At 38.2% G+C, this 27166-nt stretch overlaps 1 protein-coding gene across 7 annotated transcripts in view; it reads right to left on the reverse strand.

Annotated features, from left to right (window-relative positions):
• LOC141901878 (ELKS/Rab6-interacting/CAST family member 1-like) overlaps positions 1-27166 on the reverse strand; it is a 237058-nt gene that overhangs the window by 19971 nt on the left and 189921 nt on the right. For 2 of the 7 annotated variants that reach the window (XM_074789415.1, XM_074789417.1), the window contains exons 12-16: positions 10219-10379; positions 9788-9932; positions 9584-9688; positions 9377-9427; positions 383-3308 (exon numbers count right to left, since the gene is read on the reverse strand). In XM_074789415.1, the coding sequence (XP_074645516.1) occupies positions 9404-9427; positions 9584-9688; positions 9788-9932; positions 10219-10379 (435 nt within the window). In that variant the 3' untranslated portion in view covers positions 383-3308; positions 9377-9403. Of the gene's footprint in view, positions 1-382; positions 3309-9376; positions 9428-9583; positions 9689-9787; positions 9933-10218; positions 10380-27166 lie in introns of those variants that run through there. The other 5 variants (XM_074789423.1, XM_074789419.1, XM_074789424.1 and 2 more) reach the window with 4 other exon arrangements.

Consider the following 27166-nt stretch of genomic DNA (forward strand, 5'->3'; position numbering starts at 1 on the left):
ACAGTAAAAAGTCTCTAAATCTACATGCAACTCGATGGTGCTGCCATCTGCAAAATATGCGAACTAAAAGTTTACTTTGAGATGCACTGCTCAAAAGCATCTTAAATTATCTTTTTAAATCAAACTAATACAAGAGTGACAACATTAAGGTTCAAACTAACAAAGCAATTGCTTACCGAAACATTTCAACCACAAATAACGAGTCCACACGTTGAAATCTAACCCGGATCTTCGAATGCTCATCGCGTTGCGAAAACGAGCTAATTACCGCAGTAAACCGATTCTTCTCCGAAACGATGCGGAGCAATTTGACAATAACAATCACATTTTGCCACATGTCATAATATTTTCACAAGAATGATTTAAAACAACGTATTTTAAAACGAATGAACTTTATTTTGATTCTTGTAACAAATTAAGAAGCTGCTCTCCTACTACGAAATAATCGTGCGCCATGCGTAGATAAAATCAATAACACAGCTCCTACTACGAAATATGCGTGCGCCATGCGTAGATAAAATCAATAACACAGCTACTCTCATACACACACACACATACACAGCGCTGTTTATCGCCTGACCCACGTACACAGTATATATAGCGACGCACTCATCCACCGCGCGCGTGCATATAAATTCTCCACCTATTCAATTCTGTTCTACCAAGTCATCATATTGTGTTACAACGCGCTGGCGGGTGGAAAATCGGACATCGCCGAAAAAGGAAAAAAAATCGGAATTTTGTATACCCGATCGTATCGTCGGAATTTCTTCACGCAAATCGGGAGGATTCCGAATAATTCGGGAGGGTTGGCAGCCCTAAATCTATGAAAAAGTAGGAAATTATTTTGCCCTAGTAATAAAGTGGGCTAATTTAAGCAATTAAACATCGACTTTATCCTAAAGATTTTACAACGATTCCAAAAATGTACTTGGTGAGGTTGAATGGTAAATCCGTTACAGGATCTCAAACAATGGAACGATGAACTATTTTTCAAATTGTACATTTTGTCTTTAATAGTTATCTTTGATACTTGATTTCAAATGTTTGTAGTAACCCAAAGAATTCCATTGCAATATTCTTTGAGCAATAAACAAGAGACAAACAACTATCTACCTTAATTTCTGAACCTTATTACCCATAGTGGTATCCTACCACATTTCAGAAGGTGAATTCTTCATTTCTATAAAAATGTAATTTAAACAATTTAAACCTGAGAGCTGGACTATTTAATGGCTCAAGACATGCCTAAGGGTTTGTGGAATATACAGACACACACTCAATGAGATAGTGAACTGATGTCAGGTACCTTCGCTGGCACAACAATTATTATACTTAAAATCAAGCGAGCTCCGTTGCACTATTTAAAATTCAAAGAACCCAGGAAGAAAGACACTAAATATTTGGATGGATATATGAAAGCTGTGGGTACTGGTGTGTAATGGGTAGTGTAGTGTGATCTGTGTGCATTTGTGGCCAGCACATAGATCACATTGTTAACTGGGGTTTGGTCCAGGGCTCGCGAGATTTTCAACAACACGGAAGTAACGTGTAATAAATGATGACTTGAATTGCATGACTACCTACCACCCCTCATTATTGTTGGAAAACTAAACGTTCCGCACTGACTACAAATTAGTAATAACATTTTAGAAATGGCCAGAATTTTAACTTAGGTTCTATCTCATTTTTATTTTACGATTGGGATTGGTATAATTTTTTTCAACGGCCGTTAAGGCTTCATGTTTCGTCTGCAATTCACTGCAAATAGTTACGCAACTACGCACATTTCAGTGTTTTTGGCAGCTGTACACTCAATCGGCACCGTTCGTGACTAGCTTCACTGCGGAATTATCATTAATTTACATCGCCATTTCACATCATCAACTTATATTGTGCCTTAGAACCCTAACAGCCGAAATAATTGAAATGCACACACGATTTCTATCAGTGAAAATTGAGAGAGTGGCCAATCCCGGGCGGAGTGGGGCCGATACGTCCAGTACCCGTATGATTAGCTTATTGCATTGCGACAAACGAATCAATGGGCCATATAAGGCCACATTTTTGGCAAAATAATGTATGCATAACTTTGTTTACAGCGAGGTTCTGAATGAATATTTTATATACCCATTAATAATAGTCATAGATCATTATTGATGTTTCATTTATATTTTTATCTCCTGCAGTTTACACAGTTCAGACTTCATATGCAAGTAATAGATATAAACGATCTAACTTGCAGAAATGCTTAGCTCCAAAATGCTGATTTGTCAAATATTAGACGACGTAAATAATCCATAATCGAACTCATTCGAGATATTATATTTAAGTACTTAACTAATTAAAAACTCCTTTCAATGTGGACTGTAGAATGTATTGGGATCCAGACATGAAGATAGCGAGGACCAAGTTAGGTACAAAATGTACCATAACTGCATCTTTAGGTCCTGACATGACAGTGGTCTAAATCGTGTATTTACTCAGTCATTTACTCATTATTTAACGCATACTACATCATTTATTTCAACTATTACAAATTCATCAATGAGGTTTCAAGATATATGCATGGATAATAATATCTTCCTAAATGTAAAAGGTAAAAGTGACCTGTGCGTTGGTAAGCTCACAGGAACATCGCATTTTCTTTGTTCGAAATGAATTCAAATGAATTTCTCCCCAAGGTAGGAAACACACCACAAGTGGTAAGAACAATATTTTCCTCAACCAATAGCAAGAAATATTTTAATACAATTGCGTACGTAGATACTATTTTTCAGCTTTATTGAACCAGCCAAAATCCCGCGAAAATGTGGCCCAGGTCCACCCTCCCCTGGTGGGGATACGAACCTGATGGAACCGAGACTGCCACTGCGCCGAATACTGTCTAATTAGAACTTTACTGGCCAATAAGAAATCTGGTTTCACTTTTTCCAGGTATTTTCGTATATCCATGTATTTTTCCTAAGCGACCATATAAACCTGTCCATGTACCTGTGCATTCGGGCTTATGTCGCAGGGTTTAATGATGGGGCTGAGTCTAGCGATGCTATCAGGTCCGCACCCCTGCCAAGGGAGAATAGCCAGACACAGGGCGGAGTCAAATTTTGGCCCCACATAATTGAGAGTACATTCACATCTAAATCCCTCATTCGTCGAAAACGATGCCGTTGCAAGCAATGTGAGTCCATTCCAGCTTGTTTCATTTTGGTATGTCTCAATACGTTGCCTAATCAGTTGCCCTAGATCATCATATAGAATTGAAGACGAACAACATCCCATTCTTTACAAATTAGTTCCATCACTCGCTGTAATAAGACAATTAAAAATCGGTTGATATACATATATTTCCAAGGGATACTATCTTTTTTCCAACATCTCATTATTTCCACATCCCAATGAACAGCTCATTAGTCACATTTCTCAGTGTCACATTTCTCAGTATCCCATGTCTCATTCGCCCAACAATGTATCCATCAATTACAGTGTCATTGAGTATATCAACAAATATGAATGCTCTCATTAAAGCTTATGTGGTTTGTGTGATGTGAAAGCTCCAAGTTCCTAGTGCTCAATCCAGAGAAAAATAATACCACATCTGATTTCAGCTTTTGAAATTACTCAAATCTTTTTTCGAGCTTACACAGAGTATATGCCATCAAAACTCAACCTATTGAGAAACAGTATTGAAAGCTAAAATAGTTAATAAGATTGTTCACATCCATATACAAATCACCCACTTTAAGTGTCGATAAAGGACTTTGGATATTGGTACCATGTTGTGGAATCAAAAATTTGGTCATAACTTGACCACCACGCCGCTTGCGTTGTTCTCACAATAACATATCATATGGTCCTTTTTATTTCCCTGCACCCCACAAAAATCCTAGATCTGCCCCTGGATAAATCTATTCTACTTATTTCTAACAATTACTAGGGTTGCATAGCAACTACTGTGAATCTACTGACATCGGCGCAGACATGGTGGACGTCTTGGACATTTTAGACGTCTCGATTAGCCTGGTGGACCAGGTCATCAGCAGACATGGCTACATAATAAAGTCGAATAAGTTGCTGAATAAGTAGCCGGCTTCACATTCTGAATAAGTAGCTGAACCAGGAACAAGTGTCTGGTTCCTGGTTCGAAACTAATATTCTGATTAAGTAGCTGAATACAGATCAAGTGTTCTGTAGCAACGCTGAAACTACTGAAATTGGCACAGACATGGTGGTAATTAAGACATCTCGATTAGCCAGGTGGCCGAGGTCAGGTTAGCTAGCTCTTATTACCAAACATGGTGGTTGTTTAGACGTCTCGATCGGACACGTCTCGGATGGTGGTCGAGGTTAGCTCTTATCAGTAGACATGGTTACGCAATCGTGTCTACCTGTCTGGAATATAGTCGAATAAGTCGCTGAATGAGTAGCCAGCTTGATATTCTGAATAAATTGCAGAAACGGAAACCAGTTCCAGGTTCTTGGTTCGAAATTAAAAACCGCACATAACTGTGTGGAACCAATTAACTCTCATTTCAACAAAAACGATGCCAAACTTTGTCGACTGCCTCTCTAAAAACTGGCGCCATCGTCTATTACTTTCTTCAAAGAATGAATATATTTTGTAGTCAAAATAAAACAATGACAAGACAAAGCCAAGCTAGGACTATAGAAATTGCCAATATACTATGTTCGAGATACCAAATTAGATAGCCGACTCCATAATAGTCCTCACAAACGAACACACTATAAGCGAACTAAGGACGGCACGGATTTCAAATGCATTGCTCGCCATTTTGCGACTATCCATAATAACGTCAGAGGTGCCGAAATTCCCGGAAATTCCGAGAATTTCCCGTATTCACATCGGGAACACAAATATAGGTCCCAACACAAGTAACTGAAAGAAAGCGAAAAATTTTCGATGTTTTTCGCATTTTCTTGAAAAATATTGAATCATTCGTTCGAAGCTTACCGGCCTGACCTCCGCGCATCAATTGTACTTGCTTCACAATAAAAGACGACCCGTAAGCATAACCCCTAAATTTTGTGCCGCGATTTAACATACTCTCGGCGGACTGCCAACCAACCGCCATAACATAGGTAAACCAAAATAATTTTGTCTTTTATCGAATCAACAGTGATATATTCTTCTCTGCTTTTTTGTTCAGCACGTCAACTCATCAGACAGGGTTCATAGCCTCAAGACCTACCAAAATTCAAGGCCATTTGAGATGCACATTCAAGGCTGTCTCCCCCATGAAAAACATTTTAACGGCAATATATCCAAACTTCGTCCATTCAAAAAAAAATCCAAACAGGGTTCATAGTGCCACTGCTGACCTGAATTCACTGATATTTACCGACACAGCAAACAACAGCAACTTTAAGAAATTTGATAATTTTGAGCCAGTGACCAAATGCCAACACTAATGACTTTTTAATAAGTTGAAGTACAGATTTTCTTGGAAATATAACGGAAAAAATAAGTGTGAAAGCTGTATTGGGTTGAATTGAAATGATGGGAGAGAACTTACTTTTTGCAAATAATTATGATGGAAATATCAAGTAAAAAAATTGTTTAAAAAAATCAAATCTGATGAAATCACCAACCAGATGTTTTGGCGGAATTTCGGAGAGATTCATCTCCGTAAAAAGCGCCTATACATGCAGTAATAAAACAAAACTGAATTATGATTCATCATGAACATACATAGTACTGGGTTTTCCCCAATGACTCAAACAGACACCTACTGTACAACATAGGTCTCCAAGGATAAAAATGAAATCAATACTATTTATATACCATGCAGTAGACATCGTCACGCTGTATTCAAAATTTCCAACGTTACAATAACAATCATAAATCTACGATTTGCGACATTTTCGAAATTCAAGGCCCTAAAATCAATTTTCAAGACCAAAGTGCAGAATTCAAGGCCTCTCAGTGAGGCGTAGGAATACGATGTTTAGGAGGGTTGAAATTCAATAGGCCCAAGCCCACTCTGTGTGGATGCTAGGCCGACGCATAGACATACATAGGCTTACTAGGACAGGAGGAAGCAGATTTAGTAGAATACATGTATTAGTGATTAACTGGTTCTTTCTTGCAATGATCGATCACAATTATCAATGATATTTTATTGGCAAAAATAAAGATTTTTTTTGGAAATTTTGTCTGAGCGGACGACTTTTTAAACCAGACTTTTCATTTGAGTTTTTCATCATTAATGAAACTGGTATTATATCGATTCCTGATGACTAAAATTCAACTCGGCATAAGTCGTAGTCCTCGGGATTGACGATTTTACTACAACCTACATGCCGTACGAGTAACGTGTAAGTCGTATTTATACAAGTTATCTGTAAGTCTTGGTTTTATACGAATTCCGCGAATAACCCGTGAAAATAAGATATACACGACGGCCAATTAAGGGATTTCTATGACAATTGATGCACATGTACGTGGATATGAATACAACAAACCCATCACATAATTAGTTCCTGATCTGACCACTAGGGGGCATAAATTTCGGAAACCAATTTAAGCATCCCTTTTTCGGGTGTAATTCAGTAGTACCGGCAAAATTAGTTTATACAACTGCCACTTGGGAATGGTAAAAATACCACATCTTCAATATTCTCAATGTCATTTCCCCCAAATTTGGTACATTAGTACTTTGCGCGTAGTAGCCCTTGTGGGTGAACATATCTGTCACCAGCTGACGCCTAGGTGGCGCTCCTTCAGAATTGCAGATAATGACATATGCGTAAATTATAGAATCTTTAAACTTAAATATGATTATGAAAACTATTTATCCGTTGTACCGAACCACCTCATGTATAGTCTCGCTGAATTTCGGATCGGTAGCCGTAAATTAGATGCCAACAAACTTAGCAATGTAAGTATTGATAGAAACGAACGTATTTGTACATATTGTAGTCTTAACAAAATCGGTGATGAATTCCATTTTCTTTTTGAATGTTCCAAACTAAACAATATACGAAGAGTTTTCTTAACACCTTTTTATGTAATTAGACCCAACACTTTTAAAATGTCACAATTACTTAATGCTGTAAATAACAATATATTAATTAAACTCGCTAGATTTGTAAATGCTGGTCTCAAGCTACTTAAGTCAAGTTCATGTATACATATCTGTTATCTCTATTATTATTCTATTCTATGTGTATCTCTGTTTTCTTGTTTTTAAGTTTTGTAAATTATAAATTTTATTGTACAAATTCTTGTAACCTCTATGTACCAATGTTTGGTTAGTGCAAATAAATAAACCTAAAAAAAAGAACGTTATGCACGGATTTCGGTGACATTTTTGCACGCATCCTTGTACATCTTTTCCAGCAAGGCATAAACCTGTCATCGCTGCTTTGCAGCTATATTTATTATTTCATTTCCACTCTCCAGCCAAATCTCTTTCATAAAATGTAACTCCTCTCAGATTCGACTACTAACAGCTTATAAACATTATTTTCAATTCCGGTAAATTTGTCCGTCTGGCCATTTCGAATTTGCATATAGCAATTCATCATGAATTAATCCTGCGTATTTACCGGGTCTAAACAGCGAACAAGAATGTCACAAGGATTTGTCATCCATTGATAAAAGTGCATCCCGAAATGCCCACAAATTACCTGACGATGTTGAGCGTCAATTCATTCGTAAATCACGGTTTCAGACAAACATCAGTCCGGATCCGTCATTTCCCATAAACTGTTTCATCTATCCGTGATTCAAAAATGTGCTCGTTCGCAAAAAGCCGATTGTTTGACAATGAAGGTCGTACAACTCGGGAATTCGTTATGTTTATGAGCTCCATTATTTTAATGCTCTTTAGCAACTATGAACATGAACTGGAATAACTAAATCCGGTGCGCAACAAGTCTCGTATTAATGAAACGACATGGCAGATGGTTGAAATCATTTTCGGCTTGAAAAACAATTTTTTCTAACAACCAGAGCTGCCAACCTAGATTTTATCTTTTGCTGAACACATGTCCAAGTTTATCAGTATTTTCAAAAAATGTCCTGTAATGCCCTATTTTCAAATCAGAGGATGTTTTATAAAGGATTTATATGTTTTATGTTAATAAAGGACCATGGGTCCAGTAGGATCAACTGAGTAGGTTTTAGTTTTGAGCACAAAAATCGATTTGTTCTTGGATTGGCAATTACGTATAAACAGCTGATAAAGATGGAATCATCATGGTGCACTGTGTAGTAAGCATGTTCAACTTTGATATATATGGTAATGGGTTTTCCCTATGAGTCACAAGTACGTGGTAGAACAGTTCTCTATAATGATGTCACTGGGAAAGCCTTTCTACAGAGATTTGATCGATATCAATTGGGATTGTTATTTATTGTTAAAAGTCAATAATTGTGTACACAAATTGACGGTGCTATTGGCATTGATGCCAATGTTGGCGATGATGACATTGTTGACAGTATTAACAATGTTGACAAATTGTCTTTTCAGTGACGCATATTAATCGCAAAGATACAATGCATCCCCTGCACTACTTAATCAGAAACGAGATGAGCTAATAAGTCTACAAACAGATAAGCATTAGTAAAACCAGGGACAGCTAAAGATTGGCATACTTTATTGTTGAACTGGGTGAACACAGTTAGATCACCCTTAAGCACACCTTACCTTACAAGATTTTTGAATAGACTTCCACAATCTTAGATGATCACATGGAGGATTGGGGCAGGAATCAAGTCAGAACTAAGAGCAACAAGGGTGGCACAAATGGTGTCATAATGCATGCCATGTTGTCCAGGCTGGATACAAGGTCACTATGATCTTTGCTTAAAACAGAGTTATACTGATCCTGGCACTTGGATTTAGTTGCCCATTTCCCTGTTAGATCTATCAGGAATGCAAATCCCAGACAGGGGCATAATGCACTGATCAGAAAGTAGTATGGGAAGGATCAAAGTTCCTGATAGGCTGAGCTAGAAAATGGTTGCATCTCTTAGAAACTCCAGAAATTTGTGTGTATGGAAACGTGGGGATTACGATGAAACATGAGATACATTTTAAGAGTTAGTGACAAGGATAACATGGATGAAAGTGACTTTGAGAGAGAGAGACGGAGACATTATTCGAAATGTTCCATGAAAAGATTAACTCCTGACAAGAACATGTAATGCGCAAGCTAATCTATAGAATGTATTATATGTCATTATACTTAGCATATCAGTATCTGATTCAGATCAGTAGCAGTTTCATTTTAAATAAGGGCTTGCCTGCACTAAAGCTTTTACTCTGGTATAATCAATCTTTTAATTTTCTAAGATATGTATCTTTCTAAAAGAGAAAACCAGAATTAACCACTTAGTGTCATACATTACCTGTAATTAGAACAATGGCAGACTCAACTAGGCCCAAATGCCAACATCATCCTATCAGTAAATTAAAAACAATATCATATTCTTTTAATTCTTTTAATCTGTAGATATTGGGTTTTAATCTTAATATCATAGTAGATTAGAAACAGCTCCACAGTGAGCAAACTACATCGATGAGCAAGGAAAAATACTTTTCTTCAATTCAAATACCTGCTGAGAAGAGGATTTCTTTAATTCATCAAGTTTCGATTCATTACTTGTTCGTATATCATCAACATTCTTCTCATTATGTAGAAGTTTAACTCGATTTTGTGTCTTGGAATAAAATATAATAACATAACATTAAAAAAAAGAATAACAAAAGAACATGAAAGATACAAAACATTTCAATGTCATGATTATACAGATAATTACAAGTTCTTTTAGTTGTTTTTGAAGTCGCTCCTTATCAACTTTGAGTTGTCCAGCTTCTGACGCGGATTTGGGTTCTATGGTAGACATTTCTAATAAAGCCAATGTAGCATCCTTTTCACTGATTGCTGCAAGTATTGCTTCTTGTCTATAAAAAATATCGATATTGATCAGGTATTATCATCTGATATCACGGAATTGCAGAATGTTTTGGAAATCCCCAGAATTTATCAGTTTTATATTCACACGATATATCAACCGTGAAATTTCTTTTGATTGAATTCAAAATGTTTCCATTTAACCAAAATATTCAAAAAATGTAAATCACATAATCATCAAAAGATCTACTAATACATCAATACGTTTTTCTGCTATTCTTTTCGGCCATCTTCCCCATCTTTTCTGATACCGATCCCAGCTAGTAGCATACATACTTCATTTCATAAACTTCCTCTAACTGCTTACGGCGTTCAGCTTTAAATTGACTTAGTGTATTCTCCTTTTCTTTCAGATATTCAGTTAATGAATGCAGTTTATTTTGTTGCTCTGAGTTCATTCTTTCCAAAGTGTCTATTTCAGATTGCTGAGCATTTATCTAAAAATATATCAAAATCACTAGTGGGACCTGCATTAATTTGAAGTTCATGGTGGTAAAAAGTATGCATAGAATACAATATGAAAAAAATTTTATATACATCAAGATCTACCTCCAACCTAGCGCTGAAAAAAATCGGTAACCCTAATCTTATGCAAAGAGATGTGTTCTATGATCAAGGTCAAGGTAAATTAAAATCCATTGATATTTTTCTAAAAAGAAAACATATTACATATCTATGCACCAGCACAACGAGGAAACTAAGTTGGCTGCAAATTGTTTTTAAAATTGACTGATCTAAAAACCTGTCCGGCATGTGAGAGATCTTGCCCAAAGTATACCCATCAATGGAAAATGGTAAACCATTAGTAACCTACAGGTGTTGCAAGAACATAAGGCCAAAAATAAAAAAAGCTTCCTACGCCAATATGTCCTCGCTTTACCCATTCAAAAACAATCTAAATAACTTTAACAGATTTTTGTGCCACTGCCAATCCAATCTCACTGACAATCACATACCATGTTAGTAACTATAAAACATTGTCTTCGTCATCAATATTTTTTTGCAACTTGTGAGAGATCAATATAATTAATAGTATATGATCGGGGTTGAAATCTCAGCTTGCCTAAAGCCTAGCCTACATTGACACTGCGATTGGAGACAACTAGTGGCCGGGAAGTTTTCAACACATGAGAGCAACTGGCTGGATTCAATCAGTTGCTTGAACGTGTTGCTGTGAACTAGCTTATGACTGGTTAGCGTCTATCAATCCCCAGTTCCAGCCAGTTGCTCATGTTCTACTTTTGAACAATTAGTTGTACTAAGTTTCTGTCATATCCGTTGATGGGAGCGCTCCATAATCAACAACGCATGGTTGCAACTGACTAAAACAAAACAATCTTGTCATGTGACTTGAGATCCCCTAGTGAATATTTGCTAGATAACACATCTCAGTTGCGCGCTATGGACCCAGCGACCGGCATGAGCCACGCAGTTGCCGGTTATTACTAGATTTTCGATGCGAGCGAGATACTCGCTCACTTGCAACTAGTTTGCTCCAGTCACTTTTTCGATGTATGCTAAGCCTAATAATTCACCCCAGTTTTTAGGGTGAAGAGTAATGCCCGTCCAAAACTGCAAGCGATGATTGCACATTGATTTGGCCTTATTCAAATTCAACAAGTTCTACAAACTAGGTCAAGTACTTGTGTTCATAGCTCCCGAGTCTCTAAGCATTATTGCAAGGCGTTAGATTTGATCAGCGCATGCTAGTACGATCAATATCTGTATGTATGTATTCTGTGATACACAGCAAGTATATTGAGTGTCGGAGTATATAACCAAGATTTTGAGGGTTTCGTCTTTGAACGCCCATAACTACTGAACAAAGCGTCGGATTTTAATGAGATAAAGTCCTTCTGAGGCAAATAGCATTGAATTTTCACACGTGTACTTTTGGACAGTTAAAGATCTCAATGATCCAAACTACCTTTCCGCTATGTCAGAACATCAACAAGGTAAATTTCTAAAAGAGATATCCTGAGACACATTGACCTGCTTTCAGAGTTCTACATGCACGATATTATATGAGACAATGCTTTGAATGGAAATTAAAACGATCCACAACCAATAATTGTCCTTTTTTGGAGCTTTACACAAAGAAATTTTGAAAATGAAATAGTTACTAATTTCTAACATCAGGTGGCAGTTTTGGAAGGACATAGGAGTAATAGGGTATATGTCTTAACATACCAGAGGTCGAAACGTCACCCCTGCGAAGCTGGCTCCCGGTTCCCGGTTCCTTATTGGTTCAGCTCCCGATTCAAAATGCTTTTGAACCGGGAGCCGAATCGGGAACCGGGAACCGGGAGCCGGCTACTGGTTCAGCTCCCGATTCAAAATGTGAAGATGGCTACTTATTCGCCAGGTGGCGCTGGTATACACTATGCCGTAGTCCAGACATTTTACGTAACTATGTCTACTCTGCTGATAAACAAACTCGACCTCGACCTTGACAACAAATCGCCAGGTGATGGCGCGAGCCAATCCAGACGTCTAAACACGATTGCGTATGCGACCGCGAGAGCGGTCAGCTGTATGTAGCTATACGTCAGTAAGCTGCGTCTATTAATAACATAACTTTGTGTATTGCTCGGTCGTTTTTCTCGTCACCGAATCGACTTCTTCATATGTTATTCGCCTCTTTAATCATTTAATCAATAAACCATCGATTGTTCCCGAGCTATAGGGTATTGATTAGTCAGCACTGAAAGGGTTAACAAGAGAGAAAGTTTCTAACGAAAGTTATCGAATCCCCAAGAAAACAATATCTGCAAGCCCATGAAATTGTAAGATATAAAATAAACAGACGCTTTCTGCCTTCCGTATAAATCACCCTTCATGCAGGGTAAATCCATTGTCAAAGATGAAAAAACATTCTATTTTCCTATCTATCAAATTCCATAGAAAACATAAAAGAACATTTTTCTCATCCCTAAACCGAAAATAGCTGGAAATGAGAGCGCACACAAAATTCTAATCCAATAGTTACCACGGTTGCATGGTAAAACAGTGAGACCACTAACATTGGCGCAGAGATAAGATGGTTGTTTAGACGTCTCAATTGCAAAATGTGAAGCTGGCTACTTATTCGATTCGACTCAATTGCGGACAGCAGGTAAACATAATTACGTAACTATGTCTGCTGAAATGAGTGCAACCTTGACCTCGGCCACCAGGCTAATCGAGACGTCTGAATTAACACCACGCGTGTGACGATTTCTTCCCGATTCAAAATCATTTCGAATCCGGAGCCGAATCGGGAACCGGGAACCGGCTACTGGTTCCCGGTTCCCGGTTCAAAACCATTTTGAATCGGGAGCCGAACCGGGAACCGGGAACCGGCTACTGGTTCGGCTCCCGATTCAAAATGTGAAGCTGGCTACTTATTCGATTCGACTCTATTGCGGCAGCAGGTAAACATAATTACGTAACTATGTCTGCTGAAATGAGTGCAACCTGACCTCGGCCACCAGGCTAATCGAGACGTCTGAATTTAACAACACGCGTGTGACTTCAATATACACAGTTACTATGCAACTATATTCTATACTATAAGCGGCTAAGCCATAGCGTATTAACTTTGTAGCGCGTAATCTCCGTTCGTGTGGCTTCGATTACGCGTTGAGTGGTATGGATTGAAAGAGGATGGTCTGATCTGTGTTTACGAATAGATTTCGTGCCGATACGATAAAGTTTAGGTAGACTTTTCTACCATTAAGTTTGGACTTTCCGCGTGACGTCACTGCGCGCGATGATGAAAACAAACATTTGCGCGATGTGAGCCTCAGCTGTTGCTCGTTGACTACAGAGACGCCGGTGACCTAATTTCATTTTGTCTGCCTACAGAGACGCAGATGACGTCAATTCTGGGGAATGTAATAGTGGAGAATACTGCGATGTGAGCATCATCGTTCTGATACGAGAAAGATGTACTGCATAATTTGTTATATGTTGCTAGTTCTTCTGCCCTGGGCCCGGTTTAGGTGATAATTCTAATGGAAAATTCTTAATTCGGGTTAGTTAATTGGTTTACCTTTGTCAGCGATATGAAGTTGGCTATTGAAATGTGTATTGAAATATTGTCAACATATTTGAAAATCATTTTCAATCGGGAGCCGAATCGGGAACCGGGAACCGGTAGCCGGTTCCCGGCTCCCAATTCAAAATGTGAAGCTGGCTACTTATTCGATTCGACTCTATTGCGGACAGGTAAATGTTATGATTGCGTAACTATGGTGTCTGCTCTCAAGTGCTAGCCGCAACCTTGACCACCAGTCGAGACGAGGCCAATCGAGACGTCTAAACACATCGCGCAACCAGATGTGCTGACCGCGAGCGTTGCCCGGAGCGTTGACATGCACTTTGACTCAGCAACTCATAATATCTTCTTTTATTCATTGAAGGTTTTGTGAAATAAGCGAAATCCTCGGAAATTTCTTTCCTTTTCAAAACTGCCAGCTGCTGCTACTACGTCATCATTCCGATATGAGTGTATGAAGCTACGAGATAGATTGTACGCGTGACTTGTGATATGTAGTTTTTCCCACAGCCAAATGGGTTAATGCCCTGGGCCCGGTTTAGGTGATAATTCGAATTGAAAGTGCTTTATTCTAGTTAGTGAATTCGATGATTAAATCTCTTTCACAAACGCTAATTAGGGAAAAGTGAATTAATTGTAATTATCTCCGAAGTTAATTCCAAATTAATTATTGCATTATTCCTATACGATGAAAAAACTATCATTAATGAAATGACCAGCCCCGTCGCTAATCATGCACACCGGAATTAGGGGGAGCTTAAATTCCCGTTCGTGAAACCCGACCCTGGTGAAAATGCGATCAATAAGATCAAAATTGTGACATCGTCAAATAAACAGGCGTTCGAACGAGACGTCCGCCCACCGTCTGAATCACCTACATATACATACCTATAGTCGCCTTTTTTGTTGAGTATTATATTTTCCGTAAATATTATAACACACTAGGAAACGAAAACATGTGGATAATTTGGAAGAAAGGGTTGTATTGTAGGTAAATATATTCATATGTATTCTAATCCAATGGTTACTGTGGTTGCATAGCAACTGTGAAACTACTGAAATCTGCACACGCAGACGTCTCGATTAGCCTAGTGACCGAGGTCAGGTTAGCTATCGCTTATCTCAGGCGAGACATGGTTACGTAAATACGTCCGGACTGAGGAATATCGTATACTCGCGCCATGTGAGAATAGAAAACCTGGAAAGAATGAAATGTCCGGCTGTCAAAAGGTAATAGCAGAGCCGTCGGAAGGAATTTTTAAGTGGCGAGGCTTATTTCTGAAGGGGGTTTAGGGGCCCTCCCCTAGAAAAATTTTGAAAATTCAATCGCCGGAGATGCGTTTTGGGGCCATTTCTCGGTCTCATTCACAGAAGCATGAGAAGCCGTGAGCCAACCACCTAGTACAGAGAACGACGAGCTGCTACGCGGTACAGCGTGCTTTAGAAAAATATTTTGTTAAGCAAAAAAGTGGGGCGGCTTTGGCCGCCCCTGTTCCGACGGCCATGAATAGAGATGTTATACGAGAGGTCATCGGTTGGTTTTTCGATGTATTTGATGATGCGCTGTAACTTAAACCATAGCGCCGAATCGATTTAGGGTGTTTTAGTAAAAAAAGTCGAATCGGAACAGTTTTCCAACCTATTACTATCAACGGAATTCCTTTGTAAAAGTACATAATTTCAAAATTTTTGATATATCTCGAATATCGTTGATGAGTCATATATAATGAAGGTCGAAGGTTTAGAGGGTCGATCTATTGGAATTTTAAAGGCATAGTTATATAATTTCTGGAATGAAAAAAAATCAAAGTTTGGAACTTAATGATAGTGAAGTTTCAGCATGTCTCCTTTACAATGAAGGATTCAATCCGCGATGTTGATTCTACTTGCTTAAAGGGCACATGTACAATTAATAGAATATCATGTCATACTTTTTCTATGAAGTAATATGTTCACAAGTTATAATATACTACTGATTATCATTTCAGTCATTTCCTGAAATACTATCTACACTGTATCTAGATGTGTGCAGGTACGTGTTCCTGACGTCATCTCTGTTGAAAGCTTACTGTTTACTCAGTTTCTACTCATTTAAAAGGGGTATTTAAGATTTTTTTAATTAATGATTTCTAAAGAATTGTTGGTGCCATCGTATATGATATGATAAACATATATGTTAGTGGGTGCATCATATAGCCGTGATATATAAGAGGGAACAAATTATGACTATCAATTGTATACGTATTGGGCTAGAGAGCGCATACGTGCTTAGGTTTATCACCGACATACCGTGAAAAAATCAACAGTGAGTTTGGTGAACTGTGTAAACAAAGTGAAGAATAAATGAACGACGCATTTATAAGTAATCAATCCTTTGCGAAATAAGCATTGCGTTTATCAATCACGAAAAGTACAATTCATTGGCCATGTGGCCAAAAGAAAAAACGTTTGAGACGCTGAAGCAAGAGTTTCGGTGGGCTGCAATCAAACCCAGGCAAGTATGGCGCCAGAGAGGCGATCCGATGTTTATTGGACAGTGTCTGTCATCGAGAGGATTTCCGAGGTTGCGCCAGACGTGATGACACAATCAACTGGGACTATCGTAGCTACGTCACCAAGCAATGATGCTGACCTACTATTTAGTCGGAAAAGCTGACCGTGTGAAGAAATTGATATCTGTTATCACTCATCACCGCTCAATGAGATACACGTGAGAATCCCATCTGTTGCTGACGCACTGTTGCCGGGGCACCGCTCCAGGGGAAATTAGTACGTATGATCACAAATGTGAAAATGCAGTGTTAAGTATTATAGCAATACAACACGACAAGTTGAGTCGCTGTATCGCTTTTCTAGCAATCAATAAATGCTCCCTATTGTGCGTACTGATCACGCCGCTTAAAGCGTATGTATGTTTCAATGCGCGAAATTAAATAGTTCCATTGTCACCTAATTTTACTTTGCTTTCCGGAAGAAATTCAGATGTGTCGTTACTTTTACGCAAAGAGTGTAAACATGTAACAATTAATTATTGGAAACAATACGATAGTTTTGTGCTTGAAGATAAGATACTGCCCGAGCGCATCAATCGACTGCGCTTTACTACAAGTATTCAAATAGGCCTGCAACTGCTGTATCGAATCGATGATGAGTGTTGCATTGCATTTATCTCTCTCTAAATCGCAAATTTTTCTCTGGCTTTGCGCATAGTTTATTTCAAGTAGTGAGAAAAAATGGTACGGTCAGCTTCGGTGCTACTGATGTCGATTTCTATTCTTTTATCTCATCATTCCAGAGAGCAGTGGAAATATGTAGAGATTTAGGGGGATGAGGGTTATTGAGGCTTGGGTCACATAATTTTTCTGAGATCGGTAGATCACATTTTGCGGCCGTAAAAGCGCTGCGAACCGTAAAAGCGTTCATTGTTTGTGTTTTCCCGATCTCCGTTTACCTTCGGTGTACATGTTTTATATATAAGTGAAACACGGTAAATCGCAATGCCGGGTATTGATGTGCAGTCGCGGCCATGGCCATGTTTCAGAAGGTACCGGTATTATACCACGGAATATAAATGTTCTAAACTCGAAAGGGGGGACACCTTTAGATGTATATGAATCCATCGGGTAATATGTAAATAGTATGTTCCGTAAATAATGTTTGTTATGTTTTAAGATACGTTTTCATTTACCTCCTAAATGAATGCTGTTTTTCCTCCTCCATATACCATAGAAGTGATTGGAGTGTAATGAATATTCGTATTCGTATTAAAAGTATTGAGAGCAATCTGTTCGAATAGTATTAAAACATGTGTGTAACTGAAGCTTTTATATATATATATATATATATACGTTTTTATGTGCGCTCTCATTTCCAGCCATTTTCGGTTTAGGGATGAAAAAATGTTCTTTTCTATGGAATTTGATAGATAGGCGGGCAGAAAGCATCTGTTTATTTTATATCTTTCAATTTCATGGGCTTGCAGATATTTACTTCTTGATGAGGGGATTCGATAACTTTCGTTAGAAACTTTCTCTGTTATTAAGGGCTCGAGAACAATCGATGGTTAATTGATTAAATGGTTAAAGAGGCGAATAACATATAAAGGTCGATTCGGTGACGAGAAAAACGACCGAGCAATACGCACGTTCTTAAACCAAGATATTAATAGACGCAACTTAATAAACTCCTGATGTAAAGCTACAGCTGACCGCTCTCGCGGTCGCATACGCAATCGTGTTTAGACGTCTGGATTGGCTCGCGCCATCACCTGGCGATTTGTTGTCAAGGTCGAGGTCGACTTTATCAGCAGAGTAGACATAGTTACGTAAAATGTCTGGACTACGGCATAGTGTATGCCAGCGCCACCTGGCGAATAAGTAGCCAGCTTCACATTTTGAATCGGGAGCTGAACCAGTAGCCGGCTCCCGGTTCCCGATTCGGCTCCCGGTTGAAAAGCATTTTGAATCGGGAGCCGAATAAGGAACCGGGAACCGGGAGCCAGCCTCACAGGGGTCGAAAGGTCAAGCTCGCAAAAAATTTACTTTTAAAAATTTACTTAAAATGTATTTTTTACTCACTCAACTTTTCAACCTCTGATATGAAAAGACATATACTCTATTACTCTAATAATTTCATATATATGAATATCATTTGTATGAATATCATATATATATATGAAAATCAATTATATATGTTAATTTAAAAAGTGTGAGCAAAGTGTGAGAAAAAGTAACGAGTAAATATAGCTGCAAAGCAGCGATAACGGGTTTTCTGCTGTCTTAGAATCCTGTTCATCGGTGGATTTCGACAAAGCATTTGATAAGGCACAACATCAGCCATTACTAACTGAACAGGCTATTAGGAAACAGTATCAATGATAGGTCGCCCAAATAGCTCAGCAGTTATCTCTGAACGAAAACTTATAGCCAAAATCAACGGAACGCCTCATCTTGGAATAAGTCGGTCTAACTAGTGGAGTCATGCTAGGTAGTATCCTAAGTCGTCTACTGTTTAATGTCCTGACAAATGACATACACAGTAATCAAAAATATACCGCAAATCAATTGTGACAAAGTATTGATGCGAATGACCTATTTAGTTCATCGACCATGTACCGAACACTATTATTGTGCCCCAGCATTTGGGGTCATTCTACTTGAACCCCAACATTCAATATGTCCACCAGATTCTGGTGATGATAAAGTCATTTTAATTTTTCTGCCAACTTCATTTCTTCTTTCATATTCATCTAACATTAAACATCATTAAGTATGCGTCCCCTTATTGAAATTAGGTTAACTATCTCAATATATCGATGTAACTAGGAAGACCTTATTAAAAATGTCGTGATTTTTATGTCGACTTTTTGCGACATTGTCTCAATAAATTGCCATACGTATCACGACATTTTAGCTAAAGGAGTGATAATTATGTCGACGGTACGCGGTTATGTTGAGATACAGACGTCGACATTGTTGAAAGGCGTGATCCGTATAACGATTTATCGTGATACTAACACGATATATCGACTTAATTATGTCGATAAATCGCGATATATCACGTTTGTTCGACATAATTTCGTCGTGATAAAAGGTCGCGACGGTTTTGTACGGGTCCTATATATACGGAAGTAAGGAAGCGATAAAGGGCCTCGAGTTGTCGCGTTCCAACTCGACAAAGTCGCCATATTTATGTCGACATATCGCGATATATCGCTTCAAGTCGACATGAATATGTCGACATATTGTGACGTTTTGACGACATATTTCGTTTTCTCAACCATTTTCATCGCAACAATTTGACATATTCATGACGACTTAAAACTCAGTCGCCATATCACTGGCGACCTCATCTTACATTTCGACGTGTCTTCAAATGACGGCTTATCCCGTGGAAAATGGGCGAAAAAGCGAAATTTGTCGTGAAAACGTCACGATATGTCGACATATTCATGTCGACTTGACGCGATATGTCGACATAAATAACGCGACAACTCGAGGCCCTTTATCGCTTTTGACATATAAGCTTCCGTACATCTTTAGAAAAAGAAATAATATGTGATCTTTCATTAAGTAGGATCACTTGAATGATCGCTTTAATATCACTTTAAGAAAAAAAGAATCTGCCAAAATGACCTTAATATTCGACACTATCAGATTAATCGACTTCAAAATAGGAGAAAGCATAAGTCTTTATTACGTTATTAATTGGCCTAATTATTCAAAAGCTAATAAAGTGGGCGACAAAACCAAAAAAATTAATTGTCGCGGGCGATAAAACTAAAATAATCAATTGTTGCGGGCGATAAAACCAAAATAATCGATTGTCGCTGGCGATAAAACCAAAATATTGAATTGTCACGGGCGACAAAACCAAAAAAATTAATTGTCGCGGGCGATAAAACCAAAATAATGAATTGTCGCGGGCGATAAAACCAAAATAATGAATTGTCGCGGGCGATAAAACCAAAATAATGAATTGTCGCAGGCGATAAAACCGCGACAAAAAAAAATTGTCGCGGGCGATAAAACCAAAATAATGAATTGTCACGGGCGATAAAACCAAAATAATGAATTGTCGCGGGCGATAAAACCAAAATAATGAATTGTCGCGGGCGACAAAACCAAAATTATTGTTTTGTCGTTTGGTCATAATGTCGCCCTCATTTGCATATACGTGTTTTTTTTACGCATGGCCCTTATCAGCCACCATACTAAAGCCTTAAGGTCGCGTAAAACTCGATAAACACTTCAAGCGACACAGCGAATGATCTCCTTTCCCCCACAGCGAACGCTTAACCTAGTAGAGGCTACTAGCCTATGCAGGCCTATGTATATGCGTAGGCCTAACATCCGGACAGATTGGTCGTAGGCCTATTGAATAACAACCCACCTAAATATCGTAAATTTTGTTTTGAAGTTCAATCCAATGAGTCCGTTAATAAACACAACAATTATACTGTGTTTGTTTGGGACAGTAAAGCTGAGTACCGGTAGGCCTAAAGCCGCATCAAACTCGATAAACACTTCAAGCAACACAGCGAAAGGTCCCTTTCCCCCACAGCGAAAGCTTACTTCGAATGTCAAGTGCGAGTCCAGCATACGGAAAGGATTGTGTTATATACTTGTATTTAGTAAATACCTTGTGCATTTGACAAAGATCGGTAAGTACTGTAGGAAATATAGAGTACTGATGGTATTTATATAGAGGTTGAAGCCCGCGGCCGAAAAAAGTAATATATTCTTTTATTTTCATACCTCGTCGACATAACAGCTTTTCTCCGCTATATCTCTTCGGCGTGTTTCATTTAGGCCTACGACTCCCCGGTACACTTATGATTTATCTTAGTAAATACACGGTTAATTTGATAATGAAAAAAAGGTATTGCTAAACTAACTGCTTGACGCCCGCAGCCAAATCACTGGTAGTAACAAATTGATTTGTACTCGATTTGATTCTCATGATGAGGTGAAACTCGCAGCTGATCCCCGGAACGACGATGTAGTAACACACGTCGATTCGTCGATGTTTACGGCTCGACAGTGCTTTTAAAATCTAATGTAGTAAATTTCCTGTATATCGGTAATACGATTTGATGAGGAAAATGGGCTATTGTTAAAATTAGTTTTTAAAAACCGCAACAGAATGTGCAATCTTTGGGTAATAAATTTGTTAATTTATGCTTGAATTGATAACTGATGTGACAAGAAACGTGCGGTAGATTTCGGAAAGAGGACTTAGAAAACATGTCGGCTCTTTGAATGGGGCTCAATTTTCGATGTTTACAGCCCGACAGTGCTTTTGTAACGATGATTCTTCAAAATACGCACGGGGTATTTGTAGATCGAAGTGAGCTGAATGATATCAGACGGATTGTATCGACAACAGCGGCAAGGTAACAAAGCCTTTGTTCTTATAGTAAAAATAGTGTGGAAGAAAATAATAATAATAAATATAGCTGCAAAGCAGCGATAACGGGTTTTCTGCACAGTCTTAGAATCCTGTTCAACGGTGGATTTCAACAAAGCATTTGATAAGGCTCAACATCAGCCATTACTAAAGAGGCTATTAGGAAACAGTATCAATGATAGGTCGCCCAAATGGCTCAGCAGTTATCTCTGAACGGAAACTTGTAACCGAAATCAACGGAACGCCTCATCTTGGAATGAGACGGTCTAACTAGTGGAGTAACGCAAGGTAGTATCCTAAGTCGTCTTCTGTTTAATGTCCTGACAAATGACATACACAGTAATCCAAAATATACCAGACCGAGTAAATTTCCAAAACGACCTTACCACACTGTTCGACCAAAAAACTTAATGTTCCGACAAAACCACGGGGACAAAACCAAAATTATGAATTGTCGCGGGTGACAAAACCAAAATATTGAATTGTCACGGGCGACAAAACAAAAATAATGAATTGTCGAGGGCGATAAAACCAAAATAATGAATTGTCGCGGGCGATAAAACCACAATAATGAATTGTTGTGGGCGTTAAAACCAAAATATTGAATTGTCGCGGCAATAAAACCAAAATAATGAATTGTCGCGGACGACAAAAACAAAATATTGAATTGTTGCGTGCGACAAAACCAGAATAGTGAATTGTCGCGGGCGACAAAACCAAACTAGGGGTCCAGGGACACCATGCTCACTTGGGAAGTGGTTTCAAATGCTCAACAAAACCCACCACAATCATAGAACATGTGAGCAGCTATGGTTTTGTAATTGATTGTGATAACAAAATATGCCTCGTTACCAATTTAATATGGAAATACTAAGTTATTCTACTATTCAACGCCCCTGGTGACCATATGCAAAACCCAATGACCTTAAAACTCACCACAATTGTAGTACATGTCATGAAATACAACTTTGCAATTGATCATAGTTACAAAATATGCCTAGGTACCAATCTAATAAGGAAATACTAAGCCATTCTACTATTCAACGCCCCCTGGTGACTATATGGAATAACTAATGTCCTTAAAAACTCACCACAATCATAGACGATGTCATGATCTACAACTTTGCAATGGATCATGGTAACAAACTATGCCTAGGTACCAATCTAATAAGGAAAAACTGAGCTTTTCTACTATTCAACGCCCCCTGGTGACTATATGGAATAACTAATGTCCTTAAAAACTCACCACAATCATAGACGATGTCATGAACTACAACTTCGCAATTGATCATGGTAACAAAATATGCCTTGGTACAAATAAAATATAGCAATACTAAGTTATTGTATTATTCAACGCCCTCTGATGGCCACATACTAAAACCAATGACCTTGAAACTCACCAAAATCATAGAAGTCGTTATGGGCTACAACTTTCCAATTGAATATAGTGACACAATATGCTTAGGTATCGATTTAATGTGGAAAAACTTTTTCCCACCTACGAATGAGTACTGATGACACCAAGATGGCCGCCAATTGCGTCATAATTGGCTGATCAAAAATACCTGTCCCAGGTATAAAACATCCCTCTCTAAGGAATACCCATCAGCAATTGCAATGAGAAATGGCAAACCAGTAGGAAGCTACAGGACCTAGAATTCTGGCCAAAATTGACATTTTTGGGCACTAAAAAGGTCATAGGACGGCCATCTTGAGTCAGATCGACCCAATTTTCTTATGCTGATGGGCCTTTGGTAGATTCAAATATAAACGAAAGATCAAGGTAATTGATCAAAGCGTCTTCAAAATTTCCCATCGAAAATACTTAAAAAGTGTTGATTTTGGCAAACAACAATGGCTGCCAGTCGGCCATCTTGAATCTGACAGGGCCTGTTTTTGGGCTGACGATGTGTCTAGGGTAGATACATGTATGAACCAAATATCAAGACATTACCTTGAAGCGTCTTCAAAACTTCCCAAAATAACTGGACGGACGGACGGACGAAAAGTGAACACAATAGCCCGCTGAAAAAGAATTGTCGCGGGCGACAAAACCAAACAAATGAATTGTCGCGGGTGATAAAACCAAAATAATGAATTGTCGCGGGCGACAAAACCAAACTAATGAATTGTCGCGGGCGACAAAACCAAACTAATGAATTGTCGCGGGCGATAAAACCAAACTAATGGATTGTCGCGGGCGATAAAACAAAAATATTGAATTGTCGCGGGCGATAAAACCAAAATAATGAATTGTCTCGGGCGATAAAAACCAAAATAATGAATTGTCGGGGCGACAAAACCAAAATAATGAATTGTCGCAGGCGATAAAACCAAAGTAATGAATTATCGCGGGCGATAAAACCAAAATAATGAATTGTCGCGGGCAACAAAACCAAAATATTGAATTGTCGCGGGCGACAAAACCAAAAAAAATTGTATAAAAACAAAGTATAAAAAGAAAATAATGAATTGTCGCGGGCGTCAAAACCAAAAACAAGAATTGTCGCGGGCGACAAAACCAAAATAATGAATTGTCGCTGGAGATAAAACCAAAGTAATGAATTGTCGTGGGCGATAAAACCAAAATATTGAATTGTCGCGGGCGACAAAACCAAAAAAAGAATTGTCGAGGCGACAAAACCAAAATAATGAATTGTCGCGGGCGATAAAACCAAAATAATGAATTGTCGCCGGCAATAAAACCAAAATAATGAATTTTCTCACGCAACAAAACCAAAATAATGAATTATCGTGGGCGATAAAACCAAAATATTGAATTGTCGCAGGCGATAAAACCAAAATATTGAATTGTCGCGGGCGACAAAACCAAAAAAGAAAATTGTCGCGGGCGACAAAAACAAAATATAAAACCAAAATAATGAATTGTCGAGGGCGACAAAACCAAAATAATGCATTGTCGCTGGCGATAAAACCAAAGTAATGAATTGTCGTGGGCGATAAAACCAAAATAATGAATTGTCGCGGGCGACAAAATCAAAATCATTGTTTTCTTGCGTTATTTTAGTTTTGTCGTAATGTCGCCCTCATTTGCATATTCGTGTTTTTTTATCTTATCAGCCACCATACTAAAGCTTTAATGTCGCGTAAAACTCGATAAACACTTCAAGCGACACAGCGAACGATCTCCTTTCCCCCACAGCGAACGCTTACTCCGAATGTCAAGTGTGATTCCACCATACGGATAGGAGTGTGTTTTATACTTGTATTTAGTAAATACCTTGTGGATTTGACAATGATCGGTATGTACTGTAGGAAATATAGAGTATTGATGGTATTGATATAGAGGGCCGCGGCCGAATAAAGTAATATATTCTTTTATTTTGATACCTCGTCGACATAACAGCTTTTCTCCGCTATATCTCTTCGGCGTGTTTAGTTTAGGCCTACGACTCCCCGGTACACTTATGATTTATCTTAGTAAAAACACGGTAAATTTGGTAAAGAAAAATAGGTATTGCTAAATTAACTGCTTGACGCCCGCAGCCAAATCACTGGTAGTAATAAATTAATTTGTACTCGATTTGATTCTCAGAATGAGGAGAAACTCGCAGCTGATTCCCGGAACGACGATGTAGTGACACACGTCGATTTGTCGATGTTTACGGCTCGACAGTGCTTTTAAGTAGTAAATTTCCTGTGTATCAGTAATATAATTTGATGAGGAAAATGGGTTAGTGTTAAAATTAGTTTTTAAAAACCGCGAAAGAATGTGCAATCTTTCGGTAATAAATTTGTTAATTTATGCTTGAATTGATAATCGATGTGACAAGAAACGTGCGGTAGATTTCGGAAAGACGACTTAGAAAAACATGTCGGCTCTTTGAATGGGGCTCAATTTTCGATGTTTACGGCCCGACAGTGCTTTTGTAACGTTGATTCTTCAAAATTCGCACGGAGTATTTGTAGATCGAACTGAGCTGAATGATATCAGACGGATTGTATCGGCAACAGCGGTAATGTAAAAAAGCCTATGTACTTTTGACAAAAAATGTGTGGAAAAAAAAATAATAACATTAAGAAACACGCGAATCTCAATAGGGTTTTCTGTGATGTAACAGAAAACCCTAATAATCACGCGGATATCAATAGGGTTTTCTGTGTAATAACAGAAAACCATAATTAACAAGTTGCTAAAAAGGAACGTGTAATTAACGAGTTGGGGAAACGGTCGATTTTAATGAAACTAGGGGCCCAGGGGCCCACTTGCGAAGTGGTATCAAATGCTCAACAATCTAACAATTTCAAAACATAACGCCCCCTAGCGACCATACACAAAAACCAACGACCTTGAAACCCACCACAATCATAGAACATGTCAGCAGCTATGATTTTGTAATTGATTGTGATAACAAAATATGCCTCGTTACCAATTTAATATGGAAACACTAAGTTATTCTACTATTCAACGCCCCCTGGTGACCATATGCAAAACCCAATGACCTTAAAACTCAAAACTCACCACAATCGTAGTACATGTCATGAAATACAACTTTGCAATTGATCATGGTAACAAAATATGCATAGGTACAAATATAATATAGAAATACTAAGTTATTGTATTATTCAACGCTCCATGGTGGTCACATACAAAAACCAATGTCCTTGAAACTCACCAAAATCATAGAACACGTCATGGGCTACAACTTTCCAATTGAATATAGTAACACAATATGCTTAGGTATCAATTTAGTGGGGAAAAACTTTTCCTCACCTACGAATGAGTACTGATGACACCAAGATGGCCGCCAATTGCGTCATAATTGGCTGATCAAAAATACCTGTCTCAGGTATAAAACAGCCCTTTCCAAAGAATACCCATCACAAATTGCAATGAGAAATGGCAAACCAGTAGGAAGCTACAGGACCTAGAATTCTAGCCAAAATTGACATTTTTGGGCGCAAAAAAGGTCACAGGACAGCCATCTTAAGTCTGATCGACCCAATTTTTCTCATGCTGATGGGTCCTTGGGGGATTCAAATGAAATTGGGGGATCCAAAATGAACGATCAAGGAAATTGATCAAAGCGTCTTCAAAATTTCCCACGAAAACTTCAAAAATGTGTAAAACGTGCTGATTTTGGCGAACAACAATGGCTTAAGTCCCAAGTGGGCTAAAAATTACTAATAAATGAATGAACAGATACTCAATTTCAAAGATTTTGATTTACATGAATTAGAAAAATATTTTACAATTAAAAATTTTATTCCTATTAAAGATTTGATTAAAACTGCACGTTTTCGTTTACAAGTGAA

Source organism: Tubulanus polymorphus, chromosome 3 (assembly GCF_964204645.1).
Source record: "Tubulanus polymorphus chromosome 3, tnTubPoly1.2, whole genome shotgun sequence".
Classification (NCBI taxonomy): domain Eukaryota; kingdom Metazoa; phylum Nemertea; class Palaeonemertea; order Tubulaniformes; family Tubulanidae; genus Tubulanus; species Tubulanus polymorphus.